At 26.4% G+C, this 23,936-nt stretch overlaps 2 protein-coding genes across 3 annotated transcripts in view; one reads left to right on the forward strand and one right to left on the reverse strand.

Annotated features, from left to right (window-relative positions):
* LOC129991669 (H(+)/Cl(-) exchange transporter 7-like) overlaps positions 1 to 12,187 on the reverse strand; it is a 34,352-nt gene extending 22,165 nt beyond the window's left edge. Inside the window, exons 1-10 of the mRNA XM_056098249.1 lie at positions 11,928 to 12,187; positions 8,939 to 9,052; positions 7,450 to 7,515; positions 6,606 to 6,656; positions 6,378 to 6,510; positions 4,896 to 5,005; positions 4,155 to 4,298; positions 3,644 to 3,727; positions 2,411 to 2,504; positions 785 to 849 (exon numbers count right to left, since the gene is read on the reverse strand). Of these exons, the coding sequence (XP_055954224.1) occupies positions 785 to 849; positions 2,411 to 2,504; positions 3,644 to 3,727; positions 4,155 to 4,298; positions 4,896 to 5,005; positions 6,378 to 6,510; positions 6,606 to 6,656; positions 7,450 to 7,515; positions 8,939 to 9,052; positions 11,928 to 12,047 (981 nt within the window). The 5' untranslated portion in view covers positions 12,048 to 12,187. The remainder of the gene's footprint in view (positions 1 to 784; positions 850 to 2,410; positions 2,505 to 3,643; positions 3,728 to 4,154; positions 4,299 to 4,895; positions 5,006 to 6,377; positions 6,511 to 6,605; positions 6,657 to 7,449; positions 7,516 to 8,938; positions 9,053 to 11,927) is intronic.
* Positions 12,188 to 12,337: 150 nt separating this feature from the next.
* Positions 12,338 to 23,149, forward strand: LOC129991616 (von Willebrand factor A domain-containing protein 8-like). Of its 2 annotated transcripts, XM_056098245.1 has the most exons (3): positions 12,338 to 12,720; positions 14,263 to 14,365; positions 17,223 to 23,149. In XM_056098245.1, exon 3 carries the CDS (start codon positions 17,443 to 17,445, stop codon positions 22,912 to 22,914), a length of 5,472 nt encoding a protein of 1,823 aa, XP_055954220.1. In that variant the 5' UTR covers positions 12,338 to 12,720; positions 14,263 to 14,365; positions 17,223 to 17,442; the 3' UTR covers positions 22,915 to 23,149. The 2 variants fall into 2 exon arrangements, with proteins under 2 accessions (XP_055954220.1, XP_055954221.1); XM_056098246.1 differs by lacking the exon at positions 14,263 to 14,365.
* Positions 23,150 to 23,936: the final 787 nt, after the last annotated feature.

Below are 23,936 nucleotides of genomic sequence, written 5' to 3' on the forward strand. Positions count from 1 at the left end.
AAGCCAATAAAGTAAAAAATACAGAAAAAATGTGTGCACTGTATGGTTAGAATTAATAATTTTTTATACAAACATTGCTATTATTCCATTATAAAAACAATAATGCTTACAGATAGTACTCTTTCCCAATATGCAATAAATGTTATCATTTTAATAGTAAATAAAGAACAAAAGAGAGAGAGAGGGAGAAAGTGAGAGAATAAAAAAAGGAAGTCCCTCCAAATGAAATATAGTGTAATAATTTTCTGATAGTATATAAAATATTGCTAAATTTCACTTTTGCAAAAATTTCAAACAGAATGCAAAATAAAATACATTAAAAACATTAACTTCAAAATATATTTAAAAGAATAATCCCATAAAAAACTCTGAAAATACATCCCATATCCACACAAATTATTAGCAACAATAAATGAATGAGTAATTATTTTGTTAATTTTCATTATTTAAAGACAAATTTTGTGATGACTTTTAAAAAGAAAATATTATTTGTTAAAATTGGTCTTTCTATGAATAGTACAAAAAAAAAAAAAAAAAAAAAAGACTGTACATATTTTCTTGTTAAAATGTCCCTTATTTTTAATTTAAGCATTAAGGATATGATTTAATATTGAAATGCAATCTGTTTTTATAGATATATTGTAAACATAATCGAAATATTTGCATAGAAATAAATTCTTATAAAATGTATACCATCTTAAAGTGTAAAAAATTGCTTTTCAATGTCTAGAAATACTGAACACTGATAAAATTAAATTAAAAAGACGTGAAAAAAAAAACTTACTATTCTCCAGGTTAAAGACTGATTCCAGAAACTTGCACCTTCTTCTAAACTGAAAAGTGCCCCACCTAGGTAAATTAAACAAATAAAATAAATATGAATATATTGTTATTGTTTCTAATGGTACTTGTCATAGACAAGCCCGCTGATGAAGTCAGCGATTTTAAGCCAAAAGAGTGTCTCTTGTTTTGCAGTAGTGCCATCTAGGGCCAAGAGTACATCTTAGCTACTCATGTGTCACAACACTTTTTACAGGGTGAATTTCAATCACTAAATAAGTAAAATATATTAACTCATTAATGGCCCAGTAATGAATTTACAGGACAGCTATATTTCACTTCTGTGGCTAATTTAAATTTATGCCATTGTTTCTTTTTACAATGCTTGGCTGAAAAAATCAATATATATTCCTAAGATTTTAAATAATTTTCAACTAGCATATATTATTTGCTAAAAAATTTGTTGATTTATTTATTTGGAATTCAGGGAACTAATGCATTAATGGTATGCCATTGGCGAAGAATTAACCTCAGGAAATTGACAATCGTTAATTTCAAAACAGCCAAAAAGTATGTTATTTTTGGGAACTAATTGCTGGCATTGGTTAATACACAGGTGTCAAATTTAATCTTACTTCTCAGTTATCTTAATCTTGGAGTGTCCAACATAATTTTAAAATAATTACTGAAACGTATGTAAATTCAGTTAGATGTTAAGTTGGCTTAAGAAAAGTAAATATACTGTTCCCCCCTTCACTTAAATCAATTTAAAAAAACTTTGCCTTTAATATGTTATATTGCATTAAAATATGTTTAAAAACTGAAGAAAAAAGGACTTTCACAAAAACATTTAAATGATATTTGTCTCTTAATTTTTAATGATTATTAAGTTACTGCAAAATAATATGAATTCTGAAAATTGAAAGTGTTTTTGTTTCTAGATAAAGTTTTGGCATCAAATTTGGAAGCATTTTTGGTGATATGACATTGTAAAATTCCAATATTTTTTTACCTCAAAAATTCCATGAGTGGATGAGCCTTACTGCAATCACCAATCAGTGAATTGCAGTTCATATTCGTATTAAGTACATATGATATTGTATAATCTTTGTTTTGACTGATGCAAAATGGCACAACTTGCCAAGAATCTGTCAATTTGTGGCAGAGCATTTTTTTTTTTTTTTTTTTTTTTTTTTTTTTGTGCTTTCTTAGTGAGCAAGTTGAAACTGTAATAGATCATAGAAGATGGAATTGTTTCTGCCTTTTCCAATTGTAAATAAATTTCATTTTATGCCATCCTAATTACAGTCGATTTAATCCATGAACAATAAAATTACTCATGCACTCTCTTGAAAAATTTTAGTTGAAAATTCTAAGAGATATGGTCCAATCTTAAATGTTTCTTTAGTAATAACTGATTTCTCATTCATAAATCAAACAGATGTAATGTAACAAAAATTATTTATATTCACATAAAAATAAAGTTTTTGATTAAAACTTTACTTAAATTTATTCAATCATCTAATTAAAATAAAGTTTTACTTCAAAAAATTATATCAAGCGAATACAAACAATATTAATAAAAAAATCAGTTTATTGAATAATAAAAGTATTTCAAATAAATATTTACCAACAGGAGCACCAAAAGCAGCTGCAACACCAGCAGCAGCTCCAGCAGATACAAAATCTCTTTTCTCATGATCTTCTCTAAATTCTTCAAATATCTATAAATAATATAATCTTAAAATTATTGATAAATTAATTAATTATATTGAATAGTCTTTATTTTATTATGCTAAATTTCTGATAATATCAAAATTACAAAAATCCTCAGAAGAAATTTTTTTGCATACTATAATTTTTTTTTTTTTTTAGAATTGAGAATCAATACATTTTTTTTCATTTTTACATTTTGTTGCTCCCGCTTTTTTTTTTTTTTTTTTGTAGAACAGTAATATCAACGTTTTAATATGATAATATTTCACTATATTCCAATTAATTATTCCATTTATTAAACTACTTTAATCACTTACCAAAATTACATGGCAAAAAGAACTGGATATCATTTAAGATATAATTTAAAGCAATCATCATTTCTACAATTTAATAATTTTCAAGAATAAAAAAAAACATTTTAGTATCCTTCAAGATAATTAATAATGTTATATTTTTGGTAAAACATTCAGTTTACAATTTTAGATAATAATGTGATAAAAAAATAGAAATCTTAATCTAGTAATTTGCATTAATGATATTTTTTCCCTTCAAACATCTATTTTTTACAAAAATAAGGCTTTACTACTCATATTATTTAAAATAGTGAAATTAACATGTGATTCGAAAGGAAACAAGGAACTTCTAATTACCAAGCATGTGTAAAGATACAAAATTTCTAACATTACTTTTCAACATTAAGTAACTTTCATTTGAGGATAGAATTTTTTTAACTAGCAGAAACTGCCTAAAAATGACAGAGTTTAAATTAATATGAAGACAAAAATTTGCTTTAAAAGAGATACAAAAGAAATAGAAACTTTGTAATCAGTAGAAAAATAGAATGCTTCAATCTAAAATATAATCAGACTAAAACTATGATAATGCTAATTTTTAAGTTATTATTATTGTCTTCAAGATTCTATCATATATTTAGAAAATCATATTTTGTATAAAGATTAAACTTATTCATTATTCACCAGTTTCAAAGATTAATTGCATAATATATTTTACATAGTAAAATTTATACAACAGTAAGTATACATGCTCATATTTTCTGTATATTGATATCGTTTAGCCAATTTTAAGTACATTGAATAGTAAAAAAAATAATGGGAAATATTTTTAATAAATGATGAGAAAACTATACCTTGCAATTTTTACGAAGAGTAGTACTTTTTCCTTGTGATATTCCAGCAGCAATAACTGCACCACAATGGACCATTGGTCCTTCCTAGAATGTTATATATATTAGATAAAATTCTGACATAATTCAGTTTTTCAATGTTCATACAGTGTTTGAATTATAAAAGATTTATTGCATGACTAAATATATAAACAGAATTTTTATATATAATGATCATAGCTATGCTTCTAAAATTAAGCATGAACTGTCACTTTCATTTTACAGAAAAATAAAATCAATAAACAAAGTATGACCAATTAAAATAAAATCATTCTTAAGATAATTATAGTTCTTAGATAAATAGCAATTTAGGACTAAATTGAAGTTGGTTAACAATCTAAATGAGTAAATGTTAATAAAAAACTAAAAACTGCAATGCATCTAAATGTTATTTGCATCTGTATATATATTATATACTAAAAGCAATAAAATGTATTTTGTATGCCATTAAATACTATAGAATAAAAAAGTATACCTTTCCTACTGCAAGACCTCCAATAACGGATGTAACTACACCTACAGCTTTAACTATCAAAGTCTTTAATCTAACAACTTCTGGTACTTTTACACCATTTAAGTAACATTTGATGACAGGAATTCCACTTCCCGCTGCAACAGGCTGAATAAAAGAGAAATATGTATAAATAATTTGTTTTTTTTTTTCCTAAATTAACACTAAAAACTAACAAATGATTACAAAGAGTGGTTATCAAATACATGTACAATTTAAAATAATTGTAGTTTTTTAAGTATGTGTGATAAACAGAATAATAATAATAAACAATGCATGATATATCACCTCCCCTCATTTTCCTTCAGAAATTTATTTTATAAATGAATTATTTTTCTGCATCTTACAGCTTTATTAGAAAAGAAATAAAATCGTATTCTTCAGCTGGATGAATTAAAAATCTATTAAATACGGTTCAGTTTCAAGCACAAAAAGAAAAAAAAGTATAAAACAGGCATTCCTAATCAAGGGAATGAAAAAAATTACAGATATGTTTAATGTATTTTGTGATGTTATGAAGAAGAGGTGATATATTATACTGAAAAATAAGACATGTTTGCAATAAACTTCTAAAATTAAATTACTTAAAGTTTAAATGATATGTATGAATTTAAAATATTTTATAAATTATGTATTGTATGCAAAACTTATTGATATTCTGTATTGAAGCAGAGCAGTAAAATATTAACAATAAAATTAACTTACTGCAACAAAAACCACCAAGAATGATCCAAAAGCTACAGGAACTGCTGAAAATAGAAGCCAGAAATAATATGTTTTGAACAGGCATTTGTTATCATTACATTCATCCACACCTGATAATAAATTAAGGAAATTATAATACAATACAATCAGACTTAAGCCTTTTTTTGCTACTATTTTTGTAAGATAGAAATTGATTATAATTAACATCAAACACTTATTACAATAAAGGAACATTTGAAAAAGCATTCTACATAGGAATATTAATAAAAAATATTTTGTCAATGCGATGCCAAATTGTTGCAAGAGAAATTTTCCAAAACATTTTATTGATACAAAATAGGTATGAACAAAATAATTACATCTGCTTTTGTTTTTTCTTTTTTTGTTTATTATATTGATTGCTGTATGTTGTCATAAAATGCCATAAGTTACTAGTGATTCAAACTATTACAAGATAATTTAACATATTTTGCTGTGAAGTTTTTGACATACAATTTTTGATATAGATGATATTTCTGCTTGTTACATAAATATGTGGAGTGCTTACTTTATTTTCTCTTTACATAATTTTATTTCAATTTACAATATAAATGAATGAAAACACTTGGCACAGATAAACTATTTTTTATTAAATAAATTTCAGCTTTTGAAAATAGTATAAAAAAACAATACAAATGTTTTTCTACGCCAGATTAAGAAAATCATGATTTTTAATGTTTTGGAGTAATTCAACTATTGCAATAATTTTAAAGAATAATTGTTTAATAAGCTGTGCTGTACACATTTAATTTTCAAACATTTGTAGTACTAAAATTTCAACTCGATTAAAAATTTCAAACAGTCATTTATATTATATAATTTATAATACAGCTCATAAAATCAATCTACTCTATATAATGACAGCTTTCAAAAATGAAATCAATGACAACTTCATAATTTGCATAATTCTAACTTTAGAAAAGGATATCATATTCTAAAAAAGGTAATTTCATTTATAAAATTAATATAAATTAAATGTAGCAATGAAAAAATATTTAAAATGTCAAAGCTTTATATAAAGCAAACAAACAAAAATAGAATATATTTTATCAATATATGTAAGTTCAAGGATAAAATATATATATTAAAGTTACATATAGTATATGTATAGATATATAATGACAAAGTAATTAAAAATAAATTACTTGACAAAATTTATACTGAAAACTTCATTGATATTCATTTTAGAACTTTTCCATAATAATATCTTATGCAGTTACTTTAATAATCAATTTATACTACTAAAAATAAATATCTTCACATAAGCATTCATAATTTTTTTTAAGGAAACATTTATTTTTAGGCTTTTATTAATTATGCAATATATTATGTACACCATCTATATAAAATATATGTCAATACTTATATTTATGAAAATATATTTTATCTATGTAAAAAATAAAGCCATATATACAATAACACAAGTCTTCATTAAAAGGATACAATTCTTTAAAAATGCAAATTTATACTTTGATATTTCCTCTATTGCTATTGTGATGAGAATGGCAATGGACGCAGTAAGAATTCCTATCAAAAATATTACAAACCACCGCATTATAGCAATCCTTGTGATTGTCTAAAACATAAAATTTATAATAAATTTCCAGCATAAACAAAAAGGCAAATACATTTTTTTTTTTTATAATCTTTGATTAAAAAAACACAACTTACATTCAAGCACTGTAGATAAGGCAGGCATCCTTTACTGTTTTCTGTTATTAACTATGAAAATATTTATTAAAAATTACATAAAAAATATATAATTTGCAGAACTATAATTACACATTTCATACATTAATGTTTGTAATAATGCAGTTCTCATATTTTTAGAAAAATCTCAACCTAAAATTTAAAAATAACAATTAAAGCTAAAATTTGTTACAACTTATAATTAATTTCAAATTTAAAAGGATTAATCTTAAAACAATAGATTGAAAAATTAATTTTTAACTCACTTTTAAGTATTGAAAATTAATAAATCTATTAACAAATAATTCCTCTCATTATCTTTCATTAGTTTTAAGATTAAGTTCTTAATCAAACTTCATTCTATTACAATATCTAACATTTACCATGCGTACATTTATGAACCCAGAAAATAAAATGTTAGTTCCATCTTTAAATAAATTAAAGTGGAAGGAAGGATATTTATCATATAAATAATTAATTATAAAATTTGTCAATTAGCAATAATCAGTAACCTCTATAATACATCAACAATTAATCAGTGCTTCTTATTACCTTCAAACAATGTTTTAAAAATTGAAGATAGGCTTAAAAACTGAATATTTCAGAAGAGCAGAATTGAAGAGCATATATAAAGCATTTTGAAAACAATTTTTAAAAATGTTCAAAATTTGCTTTGAATGTAGCAATAAGTGAATTTACACAACAGAAAAATTCATTTTAATACATGAAAAATAACTAAATAGACATTAAGAAAATAATTCAAATGCATAATATAAAACAATTATATCAAAAATAAGCAAATTACTATGAAAAAACAGAATTATACCTTAGATTGAGCATCAGTTTGTTCTGTAACAAACAAGGTATTTTCACAAATGTCATAGTCAAGACTCTAAAAAAATGAATTTAATATTATACATTTCAATTAAAAAAAACTTCAATTATAAATTACTTATCATGTCAAATTAAGTGACTAAGATTAGCTATGATAGCAAGGTAAAAGATAGCTTTATATATCATCTATCTTTTACCTTGATCAATGAGTAGAATTATAGATGATTTAGTAACCTATATAAATGATGATTATATATATCATTTATAATATTTAATGTCGCAAGTAAAATAATCGTACCACTTATTGCCCGAAATAAGCTAATTTATGACACTTGAAATTTTGAAATTTTCATTTCAGGATAGTTTTCAAAGTATGAAATAAAATATTCAAAAATGTATAAAATTTCAAAATTTTTTTTTATTAATATCTTATAATGTCTTATGAAACAGAAGAATCAAATTCACATTTATAAATTAATTTGAGGTTGAAGAAAACTCAAAATATTATTTACTAACAATACCTGACTTAATTAAAAATTCTGTTTGCAATTCTTTAGCCAAATTCTGTTCCTATGAATTTGAAATATATATATAATTTGTATGTGTAATTAAATTTTGTAATGATTAACTTATAATTAATATTTTGAACTTATAAGCACAAATTATAAAAGATGTATTTTCTAAATGACTTTTGAAATTTTTATTATATGCTAAAATGCAAAAAAAAAAAAAAAAAAAACCTGAATTTTTATGAATTATCTTGAATTTTATGACAGAATACTACATATATATACATGATATATTACATTCGAGATATATAAGCTTGTTGCTACTTTTTGTAACGTTTTAAATGAAAATAGTTATTTTGTCAATTAAGGCATTGGTAGAACTCTCATTAAACACTGCAAATAAAATACTAGTACACAAAGATATCAGCAATGATAGCTATAATTTTAGTAGGTTCAGTGCCTATGTAGTTACAATACGTACAATATGAATGAGAAGAAGTCTCTTTTGAGGAATACAACAAGTTGAAATTTCTCTCATATAATGTTGAATACCTTTTTGGAAAGTGCAATCAGAAGGTAAGACATACTTCTAACCTGAAATCATGCATTTAGATCAAAAAGGAAAAAAAATCCTTCTCCCTTAGCACAGGTAATAACTGAACTTATAAGCACAATTCTAGGATAAGTAAAAAAAATCTTTAAAAAATCTAAATCAAATATACAATTTGAATAATTTTAGCTAGCATTAAGTTTTTAATAGAAATAATGCATAAGTTAAATTTTTCATAACTTAAGAACGATCATGTTGTTTAATATTGAAATAATCAGAAACATAAATTGATTGCTGAATGCTTCTAATCAGAAAATAAATCTCAATACACTCCACTGAATGTATACACTTTTAAATAAATCGTTTGAAATAAATGATTTTAACATAAAATTAAATACAAAAAATATAAATTTATACTATACTTCATATTTTTGAGACAGCAAGTTAGACATTCCAACTGATATTTTCCGATTAGGATGACTTTCCACGAGAGAATTCAAACTTTCAGAAAATAGCAAGGAGTCAGTGCTACAATGCTGTCAAATAAATTATGCAGTTAATATACACGAAAGTGCATTACAATGAACTAAATAGAACTAATTGATCTGACGACATTAAATTCCAATCATTCATCAAACTATATATACTAAGGGGTACACCAAATATAAATGCATATTATCCCATGAATAGGATCCATTTAATCATCATTATGTTTGAATGATGGCATCAACTCATTTGCACTATGATTTGAGATTAAGAGTTATTAAAAATATTTGTTAGGCTCTATCTGGTGAGTTGTTAACAGAAACAAATTTATATATAAAACTAATCATATTTTAACCCTCTAAGTAGTCAATTAACACTAGGTTATTGATAGAAAAAAGTTTCATATAATAAATTTCAACCTTGAGAAATAAGTTTTTAAAGTAGATAAGTCATATATTTTTGTGCAATTAAATCTCTATAATCTAAAAAATATTTTATCCATATAGTTTTAAGAAAATGCACAAAGAATATGAGTTGAGCTGTTTCAGGACAGAATATTCAGAATACAAAAAGTCAATTTAGCTCAATAAAAGTTTAATCTAGTATCACTCACTCAGAGAACAAAACTTTTAAAGTTGAGAAATCTCATCTTTCAATGTTCAATCAAAACTACTCAATGCAGATAATTTTTTTACAGGTAATTCTTAGGTAAAATGCAAATAATTATATATTATAATAATTATACTGTGGAATGGAATTTCACAGTTCTGCCACCAAGAGAATTATTTCATAGGACAAAAATATAAGAAAAATACTAATGCATATTAGGTTCTAGTTTTATACTATAAAAATGAAACATTATTTAAATTTTATTTGCCTTTGATAAATCTTTACAGAAAACAGATTTTTTATTTCTTCTTTAAGAAGTACATTTATTTTTCAGTAGTATCTGATTACTACTCTAATCCAGAAAAACAAATGAAACAGTTAAAAAGATAAATTAAAGTAAATAATAGTAATTCTCATTTTTAAAATCAGAGGTCGAGTACCAAGATCTTTTCCATAAGAGATTCATTATCGATGTGTAATTGATACATACCAAATTTATTAGTTTAAATATTCTCTTGCAAAAAACTGTGGGCAAATTTTTAGAGGGTACCAGCACAGATCTTAGAGAGACCAATTCTAAATATATCCAGTGCATATTAAAATAATACGAATCTAAGCAATAAGTATAAAAATATTGAATAGCACAAAAAATCATTTATATCTTGCAGTATATTCAGCTTTTAAAATATCCCAAAAAATACATTAAAATTAACTAAATAAAATTATGATAGTTAATACTTTTCTTAACCCCATTTTAGATACATAAGTTACAAATAATAATTCGTATTAATTTATTCGAATTTATTTCAAGAAGAATTATTCTGCAAATCTGTAAGTACAAGAAAGTTTTTATTCAAATCAATAAATAAAAAGAAAGATAACCCCATGTACATTATTAAAATAGTCAGATGCCTTTTGATTATTGTGTATAGTTAAAATTGACTATTTTTTTTATTTTAAAGAACAGTAGATTATCAACAGTATCTAATATTACATAAAATTTTGATTTAAAGTATATTTTTATTTCTATAAAAATGTTTAATTTTTCTAAATAATTTAATAGCTTTATTTGAAAAATCTTTACACAACTTTATGAAAGTGATAAATAAAAATGTAATTATTAATCAAAATACAAAGAACCAAAATGAAAAATATTCCAAATTATATATTATATAAATAAATCTTTCTAATCTAACACAGAATTATAGGATTATTATGTTCCTACACACACTTTTATATTTATTTGTTAGTATTGATCCATAGATGCAAAAAAAAAAAAAAAAAAAAAAAATAGAGATGTTTTTTAGAATTATTAAAATAAACAACAGTTTTTTCATCAAATTTGCAATAAAAACTTGTACAATGAAATTATGGTATAGATTTGATATCTCTAATTACTACATCTGATTTTCAATTGTTAGTATCTACGCCATATGATTTTGTTGCTTATTATAGATTTGTGAGCAATAAATTTAATATTTAATAATCAGGTTAAACTAACCAATGCAGTTTAAGTACAATGGGGAAGTGACTGGTTTATTTTGTTACATATATTGTAGAGTAACATTGCAATAAAAGTAATAAGCAGCAATACCAACTAATAAATGAATATTAGGCAAAGAGTATCATCACTTTTACAAAAGGTTTTATAAAAGAAGCAAATTGCTGTTTATTATCATTTTTTCTTAATATTAAAAATACTAATATTTTAGTTTATTTCTCACTGCTTTATATGTTCACAAGTTACAATGTAGAGAAATGTAAGCCTATTCTATTATTAAGTAGATCATTTAGTATACTTTTAATTTGTTAATGGATATTTTTTTTTTTTCAATATGCTAAGGGTAAAATAACTTTCTGATTTTTTTATATATATAATTTTAAAATGTATACTGTAATTATTACTAACTGCACTATGACGTTTTCTACATTTTTTTTATGATAGGCAAATGACATTTTGTCTACGAATACAAGTATGATCACGTTATGTAATTAAAAAGCGAAAAGAATATATATAATGATATGTAAAACTATGGTGAGATTGAGTATGAAAGTAACATTAAAAGGAAGAGATCGCTGCAGCATTAGACATAAAAACTTCCTAAATTAGTTTTAATACAACTACTTTTTTCAATACTTATATGTATTACTACTTGGAATTTGAAAAGAGCATCATACAGGAGTGACGAATGTTTATTTGGAAAGTATTCCATCATTAAGATTTGATATCAAATCACACGAAAATTGTACGAGGATAATATAAATCGTGGATATGATAACTAACTATATCTATGCATAAAATAAATATTCTCTTACTTCGTTTGTAATAAGTAATCCAGTGTCTGAAGGTTGTAATAGTGGAGTTCTTTCGTTCGCAGCATTATTACTGGAAACGACATTGTTTAATTTATTCCGTAGCTTCACAGTACTCGTCATGGTGTTTTTCAACTAAATGTTACTAAAGAAAGGCCGGAAAGTAACAATTACTACAGAGATAATTTTCCCTTTTTTTGTATCAGTAGTTTCACTTTGAACAAAACCATACTCAAAAGACACAGTCACATGATTGTTATGTTTACATCAGGTGAAATTACGTACTATTTCTTATTTCACTTCTGTTCAAATAGTGTCTTTGCAGGAAAATTAGTTTCTTTGCTTGATTTTTGTTGCCATTAAATGACATTTTCCACTTCCGTAACGTCATTTCTCATACGGACCTAGGAAAATTTGTAAACATTACTATTGCATCATTGTGCTACTTTAATCGTCTGAATTGATATTTCTTGTTGTTGTGAGGCAAAATGGAACGGAATTTTGCTCTTTGTACACCTTGCAGCTATTATCTCTATTTGAATTTAGAATAACCAGATAAGTTTTAGAAAGATTTTCATTATGTAACGATATATTATGCATTCATTTCATAGATCTTCCTGAATATCTCGGGATGAGTTTATGTGAAAAACCGGCGCGTAAGCTTTTCATTAATCACTGTACAAAATTAAGACAAGCAGAATCTAACCATCAAAAGAATTATCGAAGCTGGACACTGTCTTATAAAAATAAATCTTTTCCTGTTGATCTTATTTGGATTCAAGGTTCAATTGTTAAAGTAAGTTATAATTGAAAAAAAAAAAGAAAAAAAAAATCTAGAATCTTTATATGAATATGCCTATCCATGATGAATTCTTGACTCTTAATTATTATTGAGTAAGATTCTGATACCTTTTTATTAATAGAAATGTTGTAATTTGGTAGAATTTTTCTGTTCTTTCGTCATTATACCTTTAGATCTTATACTTTTTGAAAGATTTATTTGCTTTTATGTTAGAAAATCAGTAATCCTTTCTATTGTTGCATATTGGGAAAAAAAATCTTATTCATAAAAAATTGTACTTAATGTAAACAATTTATTATTTTTGTTATAAAAACTATATTATTTGTCTTCATAAAGTAATAGCCCTTATCTACCAAATATTCTAATTTGGTAGAATTTTTCTGTTCTTTCGTCATTATACCTTTAGATATTATACTTTTTAAAAAATTTATATGCTTTTATGTTAGAAAATCAGTAACCCTTTCTATTATTGCATATTGAAAAAAAAATCTTATTCATAAAAAAACTATACTTAATATAAACAATTTATTATTTTTGTTATAAAAACTATATTATATGTCTTCATAAAGTAATAGACCTTATCTAAAAAAAACGGTAGCCTCATATCACATTATTAATTGGCACATCTGCTGGCTAATCAAAGTCTGGAAATATGTAAGTTAAAAATTGTCCAGATATTTGTGATCATATAGTGATTTTTACTTCAAAAAACTTATTTGAATAATATTGATGAAAATGAAAACATTGTTCAGATGTTTTATTAATTATTAAAGATTATTTTACAAATAGAACTTTTAATTCAGTAATACCCAATTTAATATAAATGTAGATTTTAGTAAATTTCATTTAAAGTCAAAAATACCAAGATTACTATAACTGTGGAATAAAATTAAATTCTGGTATGTGCATTATTTAGTTTGCTTTTTTAGAAAAATGTTCAAAACACTTGTTAAAAAAATCATTTAAAAAATCTTTGTTGTAGATAAATAAAATATTTTTAAACATAGTGAAATTCTAAAAATAAGGATTACTTTTGAATTCCTTAGTTCAAAACTAAATCAAAACAAAAATGAATAAAAAAAATAATTAAAAAAATTCTTTAATATAGTTCAGTAGTAATCTTTATTTTATGAATATCGCTATATTTAAAGATATATAATATAATTCTATTACGCATATTTTTTTAATTATTTTTTTACATTATTTTCATTTGGTATGTGGAAAATGAAAATTGTTTAGAGAGAATAAATGTTAATTTCCTAGACAAAGTAGGGAAAAAAAAAAAAAGAATCAATGAAATTTGTTTGGTTTCGAAGTAAAATGCAAATTCTATAAATAGGATACTGTGCACTAGTTGGTTAAATCTGATTTTACATTATTTGTTATTAGCTCAACATAGTTTGTTAATTTTAATATTATTAAATCAGATATTGTCATAAAATCCAATTTTAATGATTTAATATTTATGCAAAAAACTTTGTAAATGCTCTGCAAACTGTTTGTTTTTTTATATTATTTGGAGTCGTTAAATTTTAGGTTTTAAAGGCTGAAGACAGTTTTGTTATTAATGATGGTACTGGAACTGCTTCTGTTGTATTTGCAAGTAAAGCACCTGGTTATGGTTCTTGGATAACACATGGTACAAAATAATTTTTTATTAACTTTTGTAATACATTTATAATTTGAAACTACATTTACAAACTAATATTATTTATATATTTTCTTCTTATTTAAAGAATTTGCATTCTGTTTTGTGAATTTAGTCACTAGTCTCCTTTGGTAACCAATTGGTTTGCCAGGGTGATTGTTGTTAGGAATTTCAATAAAAAATATTATATGCAGCTTAATCTTAATTGCTTTCTTAAAGTATTTTTAAACTTCAAATTTTGATAGATCTGTAACTTGCATCAATTTAGAAACCTTACACAGTTATGATATTATTTCTCATTGTTATCTTGTAACTAATTTGTTATTCTGTCATCTGATCTTATGACATGCTTATTGAATTGAAGCATGTTTGGTGAAAATGTAGCAGCAGAAACTAGTATCATTCAGCCATGGAATTTTTTGTGTACTACAGAATATATTTCAGGATTTACCATAGTATTTCAGAAAATTAAAAAAAAAATATGTATTACAATAAAAAGCATAACATCAAATAAAAAGAAAGATAATATATTTTTATTCATCTTTCTTTTAATTATATTACAGGAAACAATAAGTGCTTAATTTCTTTATTATTTTGCTTTTTTTTAAAAAAAAATTTCAGTGAAAATTTCCCTTTTTAGAATGAGCAGTCTGTTTTACAAATTTAATTAAGTATCCATAAAATACTTAAATTGCTTGTGGATTTTCTTTAATTTGTGTATTGAATTGCACTTTAAGTTTTGAGAAGTGATAACTTGATGCTCGTCTGATGTTTTACATGAGAATTAAGGAATTAAAAATGCACAAACTTAAAAATTTTTTCATCTTCTTATGCTGAACCTTAACCTAACCTAATTTCCACATAACTTTTTTTTTTTTTTTAAATTGTTCTTTGAAATATACATTAAATAAAAACTTATTCAGTAGAGAAAAAAATAAATTAAATCTTCATTTTTAATCATCAACACTGCAAGAAAAATTTGAAATATTTATAACATCAATAAAGCAGAATTGAGTTTTATTGCAACATAAAAAAGATGTATTTAAAAAATTTATTAAAACTGGACAAAAAATTTACATAAACTTAATTGGTATCACTAAACATATTAAATTTTTTGGATTTTAAGATTTTTTTTTTTTTTTTTTGAATTCTAAAATGCAGTTATGTGCTATAGTGTTTTTATAAATTATGGCATGAAAATATTCAAATTTTGCTTAATTTTTAGTTAATTAAAATTCTGTGTGATGAATACAAAGGAATTAATAGCAGATCAAGTAATAAATTGCTATTAACATTAAAATTCATCAAAATTTTGATTATAATTAACTTATGTACACAGTTTTTTTTTAAATGTCATATTTTCAAATTTAAATATTTTGGTATTAAATTCTTTTAATGAATGAAATTCTAATAAACATATATTAAATTGGATAACTTTCAATAAAGTAATTATGATTAAAGAAATGTCATTGTTGCCCCAAAATTTAAAGAATGTAATGGAAAGAGGATTCTGTAAAATAAAATTCTTGAACAATTTTACCACTTATTTATTCTTGTAAAATATTCACATGGATGTACTATATTACACTGGGAAAAAAAAAAAGAATTTTTCAATAGCTAAATTTTTTTAATTTCTTTCTAATCCTTGAGATTTTTTAAATCTTAAGCTGTGAGTTACTTTCATTTAATAAATTTCAACTCTGAAAAACAACTTTCTTATGTGGTTAAATTATGCTTTTCAAAATATATGATTGGATGTCTGAAATCTGAAGCATATTTTGCCAACATAATTTTGTGGAAATGCAGTGTGTGCATGTATAGTTTTTTTGAGTGCCATTTTAAGAATTGCAAGTACCAATTTGACACATTGGGTGCTTAAGGTCGTTTTATATATTTCAAAATTATTTCCCTATCCATGATTAAAAAATTCTGACCTTCTTTTCAAACCACTTTTGAAAAAAACTAATCAAATGAAATATTATGCTGATTATTTGAAATTAATGTGACAAGTTATACAAGTTGCGGCAATTGAATAGTTTATATTTTTGTTTTATTCTGTTACAAGAACCATTTCTAGAAAGCATTTTTTTTTTTCAAAAATTTTTCTCACTTTTTATTTTACTTTTAACATTTCCCTTATGGTTAGTACAGAGGCTGTATCGGAAGCATTTTTACCTTTTCTAGTGTTTTACTATAATTTCTTTACTAGTAAATTACTCCTCCACCACATTCTTTGATTTAATCTTCTCTTCTTCGTCATTTAATATATAATTTCATTCTTCTTTTTTATTCTGTCACCTCCTGTGTGAGGGTCATTTGGTTGCTATTGACACAATATGAGAACATTACTAAACAGGAAGTTGGGAATATTTGATTGATATTGAGGAGTAATGAAAACAGTAACTGTACTGACAATCAAATAAATAAATAAATTTTATCTCTTAATTATTTGCAAAAATAAAAGCATCCTTAAAAATTTTAATTTTTGAAATTAATCAATGCTAAATTTTAAAAATATCTTCAAGCAACACATTTTCAATTGAATACTTTTACAATAACTGAAGGGTTTAAATTTTGTATTTTACCAAAAATACCTTCATAAATAAATACCAAAAAAGGGGATTTCAATGTTTTATTATTGATTACAATATTATATTAATTATTTTGTTAAATAAGTTGAAAATTTTCAAACAAATTAAATTATGCGTGTCTTATTGGAATAAAAGATTATTATCAATGTTTATAATATAAAAAATTATTATCAATTATTAAATATTTTGCTTGATTTAGTTTAATCTTCGATTGAATGTTCTAATTAATTATTTTTATTGCATCTATTTATTTATAGATCAGTATGTTATGGTTATTGGTGAAGTTCTGTCAACAGAATCAAATGTTGAAATTAGAGCAATGAAATTGACATTGCTATCTGATTTAAATCCAGAGACTCTATGGAAATTAGAAGTGCAAGATTTTTGGAATTTTTTATCAAAAAGTTGATAAAAATTCTAGAATTACAAGATTAATTTATACTTCTTTTATAAAATTTATGTGAATAATAAATCATCATGCCTTATGTATTTCGAAAAATCCATAATTCTTTACTGAAGTTGCAAAGACAGTTGAGTGTTTCGGCGATTGTCACAAAGAACAAAGTTCCAGAATATAAGGAAGTTAAAATTGGCAACGTTTCCAAAGTTGTGAATGAACCTAAAAACCCTCTATTAGTTCCTGTTCACTACTTCCCAAAGGAGCCAAGAGAAAGTTTGATTCAACATTTACAATGGATTTTAAAAAAGGATTTACTGGGACAAGATATGTTTCTAATTGGCTTGCCAGGACCTTTTCGCGGTCGCGTCATACTTTCATATTTGGAGATGATGCAGCGGGAAGCAGAATATGTTGTATTAACTAGAGATACTACTGAAAATGATTTGAAGCAGAGGCGAGAAATTTTCGACGGTACTGCGCATTATGTTGATCAGTCTGCTGTGAAAGCAGCTATTGAAGGAAGGTTTTTGATTCTTGATGGTGTTGAAAAGGTAGAGAGAAATGTTTTACCGGTATTGAACAATTTGTTGGAAAATCGCGAAATGCAGCTAGAAGATGGACGCTTCCTTGTTGCACCGGAAAAATATGATCACCTGTTATCCGAACATACACAAGAAGAATTGGATAAATGGAAATTGGTTCGTGTTTCTGAAAATTTTAGGGTGGTTGCTTTAGGTTTACCAATACCTCATTTTAAAGGCAATCCTTTGGATCCTCCTTTCCGATCTAGATTTCAGGCCCGGCATGTAGTTCCAAAATTTGAGGATCAGTTCATGGAACTTTCAAATTTAACAGAAAATATTTCAAAGCAAGACTTGAAAAGCTTCCTGTATGCCTGTTATACATTTCTTTCGAACGAATCAACAAATTTAGGACTGCCGAAGTTTCCCGTTGAAAATATATCCAGTACTGTTAAAATTTGGGATAAATTTCCTAATATGTCAATGGAATATTTGTTTCAATTAATGTATCCATATACTTTGCTGTTATCCAAGGAAAATCAGAACTCAGTTTTGAAGACTCTAGAGCAATTTTCAGTTTATCCTGCTAAAGTGAAAACTCAGTACAAAATTTTAGAAAATCAATCAAAAAATCAGAATTTAAAGCATGTTTTAGAAATTAAAATTAATAATTATAAATTCAAGTCAGAAATTTTAGCACACAATAAAAAAAGAAATCCATCAAATTTTATTTCTAACCCGTATCATGAAAATGTTTTGGCCAATTTCTTAATGACTCATGCGGAAAATGACTTTTGTGTAATTGGTAATAGAGGCTGTGGTAAGTCTACTTTAATACGAAAATTTGCTTCCCTTCTCAATTATCCTGTCGAAATGTTGATGCTTTACAATGACATGACAGCTAGAGACTTATTACAACAAAGGATCACTGATGAAAAAGGAAACACCTTGTGGAGGTCTACGCAACTTATTCAAGCTGCTGAAAGTGGCAAATTGCTTGTGTTAGATGGTTTGCAACGATTACATTCCAGTACGTTTTCTGTTCTTAGAAGATTAGTCCATGATAGGGAAATGCAACTGTATGATGGTACAAGACTTTTGAGACATGACCGCTATGATACTTTGAAAGAGATGTTAAATTTACCTGATGAAGTCATGAAGGAAAATAAAATCATACGAATTCATCCTTCGTTTCGAATCGTAGCCCTGGCTGAACCACCGAAAACACAAAGCATGAAAGATAATTGGATAAATCCTGAGCTACTCTCGATATTCCTTTTTCATTCTGTTAGACCTCTTTCATTTCAAGAAGAGAAAATTGTTATAGAAAAAATGGTTGGTAATGTTAGTGCGAAAATGAATTCCATATTAGAATTCACCCACAAATTACGAAATTCGGATGATGATGCTCTGAGAAACGTCAGTTCTTCACTTTCAACTCGGCAGTTAGTTCGAATGGCGCGAAGACTTTCCATCTTCCCTGATGCTAGTGTTTACAACTTAATTACTCAATCATGCTTGACAAAATTTTTACCACCGCTAACAAAACAAGCTATTGAAAATATGTTAGAGTCTTTGAACATTGAAGATTCTGAAATAATCACGAATGATAAACTCATTAATGTAAGCAATGGCAATCTGCATATAGGAAACACTAGTGCTCCCATATACCAACCAGATTCAAGTAAAGTGAAAGTTCCCAAAATAGAATTTTATAATAATTTTGAACATGTCAGCATAATGGAAGCTATGTTGCAAGATTTTCTTTTAGGTGAACATTTACTTTTGGTCGGCAATCAAGGAGTTGGAAAGAATAAAATAACAGACCGTTTTCTGCAGTTATTGAACCGGCCAAGAGAATATATTCAATTGCACAGAGATACAACTGTCCAATCCCTTACTCAACAACCAACTGTAAGAGATGGAAAAATTGTATATGAAGATTCACCTTTGCTGAAGGCTGTTCAGTATGGTCGTGTCTTAGTTGTTGACGAGGCAGATAAAGCTCCAACACATGTAACTAGCATTTTAAAAGCCCTTGTTGTTTCAGGTGAAATGCATTTGTCGGACGGACGATGTATTGTGCATCATACTGAAGAAAAATCAAATGATAATTCTCAAGTAGTTATGCATCCTGATTTTAGAATGATAGTTTTAGCGAATCGTCCAGGGTTCCCTTTTTTGGGTAATGATTTCTTTGCTGTGTTGGGAGATATTTTCAGCTGCCATGCCGTAGACAATCCGAGTCTCGATTCAGAAGTAGCCATGTTACGACAATATGGTCCGAATGTTCCGGAGGATTCACTCAAAAAATTGTCTAGGTTATTTGGAGAATTGCGTTCTTTATCTGATGCAGGTTTAATATCCTATCCGTATTCGACACGCGAAGTCGTCAATATAATTAAACATCTAGAAAAATTTCCGGATGAAGGAATACCTTTTGTTTTGAAAAATGTTTTTGATTTTGATTCTTATAGTCAGGAATTAAAAGAAACCCTTAATGACATATTTAAAAAGCACGGAATACCTTCAGAATCTGAGTCATTATCTGTAAAATTAGCAAATAATTACAAACTTCCAGATTTTTGTCTGAAGCAGGAATTGAAGTTTTCGGATAATTTGGATGTTTGGCCATCTTTCACTTCTCGATTACTTCTATCAAATGGGAATAACCTGCCAGTAAAAGAAGACCCTCTTAATACTGTTGAAGCCAGGGCAGCCACTTTTTCAGAGCAACAGAGCTCTTTTGAATTGCCTATTGGTTCTAACAATGTACCAATGGATATTGCTGCTACTAATAGAGTGGATGATATAATCTATGTTGCAACTGCTAATCCTATTTCATTATTCTCTTTGAATTTTGATACAATGCAGCTAAAAAGTTTAAATTTACTTAATTATTTTCCAAGCATCAGAAGCGGATTTAAACCAATGATAAAAATATCTCCTGTAGATGTTGCTAATGAAGAGTGTGTATTATTACAAGAAAGTGAAACAAATCAAACACTTCTTATACACCCAACAAATGGCTTAGTACATAAAATAAATCTAGCTTCTGTATTAGAAGAAGCAATTACAAAAATTAGCATGGTTTATTCTAAATCTCCTAAAAAACAGTTGCATTTGTGTTCTGATTTGTTATCTGATAAAAAAATAATCTTATATGATAAAAATGGATTCACAGTATTCGTGTTGGACTTCGCAAACAATGTTATTTATCAAACTGAAACTCCTCAAAATATCATCAAGATCTGTTCTTTGAATGAAGATACGTTAATATTAAAATGTAATGATACTTTTATTGCTGATATAGCAAATCTTGATCGTTGGAAAATCAGAAAACTTACAGATGGAGATATTTTTGATAAAACATTGAGTGTTAATATTAAATCTGCAATGCTAAGCAATTTTCTTACTGAATCAAATGCAATAGATACTGCAAAACACATTGCATTGATGTCAAATTTAGATGATTTTGCTTGCATTATGTCTGGATCACTCCATGAAGACAAGATTTTAAAAGTATTGAGTTTTCCCAGAGAAAAATCGATTTCTGATAAAAGTGGAAATGCCTGCATATTACCTCACAGCAATCAGATAATAAGATTTGTTCATTCTGATGATATTCCTTCCCATGTAGAAACTAGTTCTACACAACTTGGTGCAGGCTGTCTAGAAGTAATTGATTTAAATGATAAAACTTATAGTTACATTGAGATAAATTTACCTTACAGGGTATCATCATTTGCTCATTGGCTACTTAATTCATCAAATCCGTATCTGTTGATGTGTGCTATGCGAAATGGTAACATTGTGACTTCAGATGTAACAGGTTGCATTAAGAAATGGGAAGTAAATAAAAATACACTTCAAAATTCATTCGATGCCTGGAAGAAATTTACTGGTTTGGATAATGAGCAACAAGTTACTATCCAACATATAAATCAGAAACCCGTATCTGGTCCTAAACATGGTAAAATAGATCCTACGGGTGCACCTCATGTTGGTGGCAATATGTGGGCTGGAGGTACAGGTGGGCGTGATACTGCCGGACTTGGAGGAAGAGGTGGTCCTTATCGTCTTGATGCAGGCCACAATGTGTTCCAAATCTCAGATGAAGAAAAGCAGATGGTACCTCCAGAAGTTAGAGAAGCTGCCAGACTGATGGCAATGAAAGCATATAAAGAGGAATTGAAGAAAATCAAAATGAGCCCATACGATGCAGAATTATATAACCAGTTCCTCAGCAGTGTCGAAAAACAAGTTAAATCTTTACGCCTTATACTAGATAGCTTGCAAGCAAAAAGCAAAGATAGGCAGTGGATGAAACATCAAACGTCTGGCGAATTCGATGATACAAAGATTATAGAGAGTATAACTGGTGAGAAAGCTATTTATAAAAAGAGAGGTGAACAAGATCCTGAAATAGGTAGTCCCCAACAAAAGCCAAAATTGTTGAGATTAGTTGTTGACGTCAGTGGGAGCATGTATCGTTTCAATGGACATGATAATAGACTTCAAAGAGAACTGGAGAGTGTAGTTTTAGTTATGGAAGCTTTTGAAGGTTATCAAGAAAGATTCCAATATGAAATAATTGGACATTCAGGTGAAGATTTTTGTATTGAGTTTTCAAAATTCGGCAAAGCGCCAAATAATCGAAAAGAGAGGCTGGAATTGATTAGAAACATGCATGCTCACACACAGTTTTGCATGAGCGGTGATAACACTTTGGAAGCAACAAGTCATGCAATAAGAACAATTACTAAAGAAGATGCTGATGAATATTTTGTCATAATTATGAGTGATGCTAATTTTGATAGGTATGGCATTTCACCGAATTCATTTGGCAAGCTTTTGACATCAGATCCTAAAGTTAATGCTTTTGCAATATTTATTGGTTCGTTAGGTGATCAGGCAGCAATGCTTTCAAAGCAGTTACCTGCTGGAAGGACATTTATGTGTTTTGATTCTTCCAATCTTACTCACATTCTTCAAAAAATATTTACATCAGCGTTGCTGAAGGATTAAATGAGAAGTAAGCATATGATGTTTGTTAGGACAGATATATATACTTTTCAATGAATCAGAAAATATTTTCGTACATAATGAATTAAAATTTTATGCAAGTGATATTGCATTATTTTTTGGAAAGAATGTGAAGTTGTAAAGTACATTTTTATATATCCTTGTAAATTGCAACTAATTTTGTTTACAATAACAAGTTATTTATGTAATGTTATAAATAAAATATAATTATCAATCATTCTGAAATTTCATTATTCCTGGTTAATAATCATTTCTGTGTAACACAAACTAATTTCATTATTTAACAAACTAGAAGTACATGAAAGCTTCTATAATATTTATGTATAATGAATTTTTTTGTCTTGTTGAATTGTAGTGTAATAAACAATAATATATCTTTTTGACAAGAAATAGCATTTCTCATATACATGTGTAATTTATAAAAGTTTTATTAGTTGTTCTGAATGTATAAGTATTCAGAATAGTTTCTTTTTGAAAACTGTTTCTCAAATAATTTATCATAAAGTAAAAGCTTATGTGGTATGAATTATATAGTCGAAAACCGACAATTTTGACAAAAATTATTATACTGATATTTCTATGAAAAAGATTCTCACCACTGGGGCTATTTAATAATCGAAATTCCCTTTTATGCAGCTAGTTGATTGAAAAGTCAAGCATTGTATATTACCTTCCTACTCAACTAGTTATGTCGATAGTATGTGAAAAATAACTAACATCATAGCTCCTTGAAAATATTTTTGGCATGCAGTTTGCATCGATTTCACCTAAAATAAGTTAAGATATAACATAAACATGAAAACTTTCCATTCACTCATTGATATACTTGTAAAGAGTAAGCTACAGCCGGTGTATTAAACCTATTCTCATAACAGCATAACATACATTAATGATAAACCAATCCTTTGTCCTCTGAGAAAGAATATAAAAATATCAGCCATTATTGTTAGGCTGTATATTAAAATGAAGTAGTACTAGTTGATTTGACTTAGAGAATAAATTTT

This window comes from Argiope bruennichi, chromosome 2 (assembly GCF_947563725.1).
Source record: "Argiope bruennichi chromosome 2, qqArgBrue1.1, whole genome shotgun sequence".
Classification (NCBI taxonomy): Eukaryota; Metazoa; Arthropoda; class Arachnida; order Araneae; family Araneidae; genus Argiope; species Argiope bruennichi.

What these genes read in the sequence shown, in the direction of transcription:
- LOC129991616 (XM_056098245.1), top strand. Translation starts at nt 17,443, where the DNA reads ATGCCTTATGTATTTCGAAAAATCCATAATTCTTTACTGAAGTTGCAA.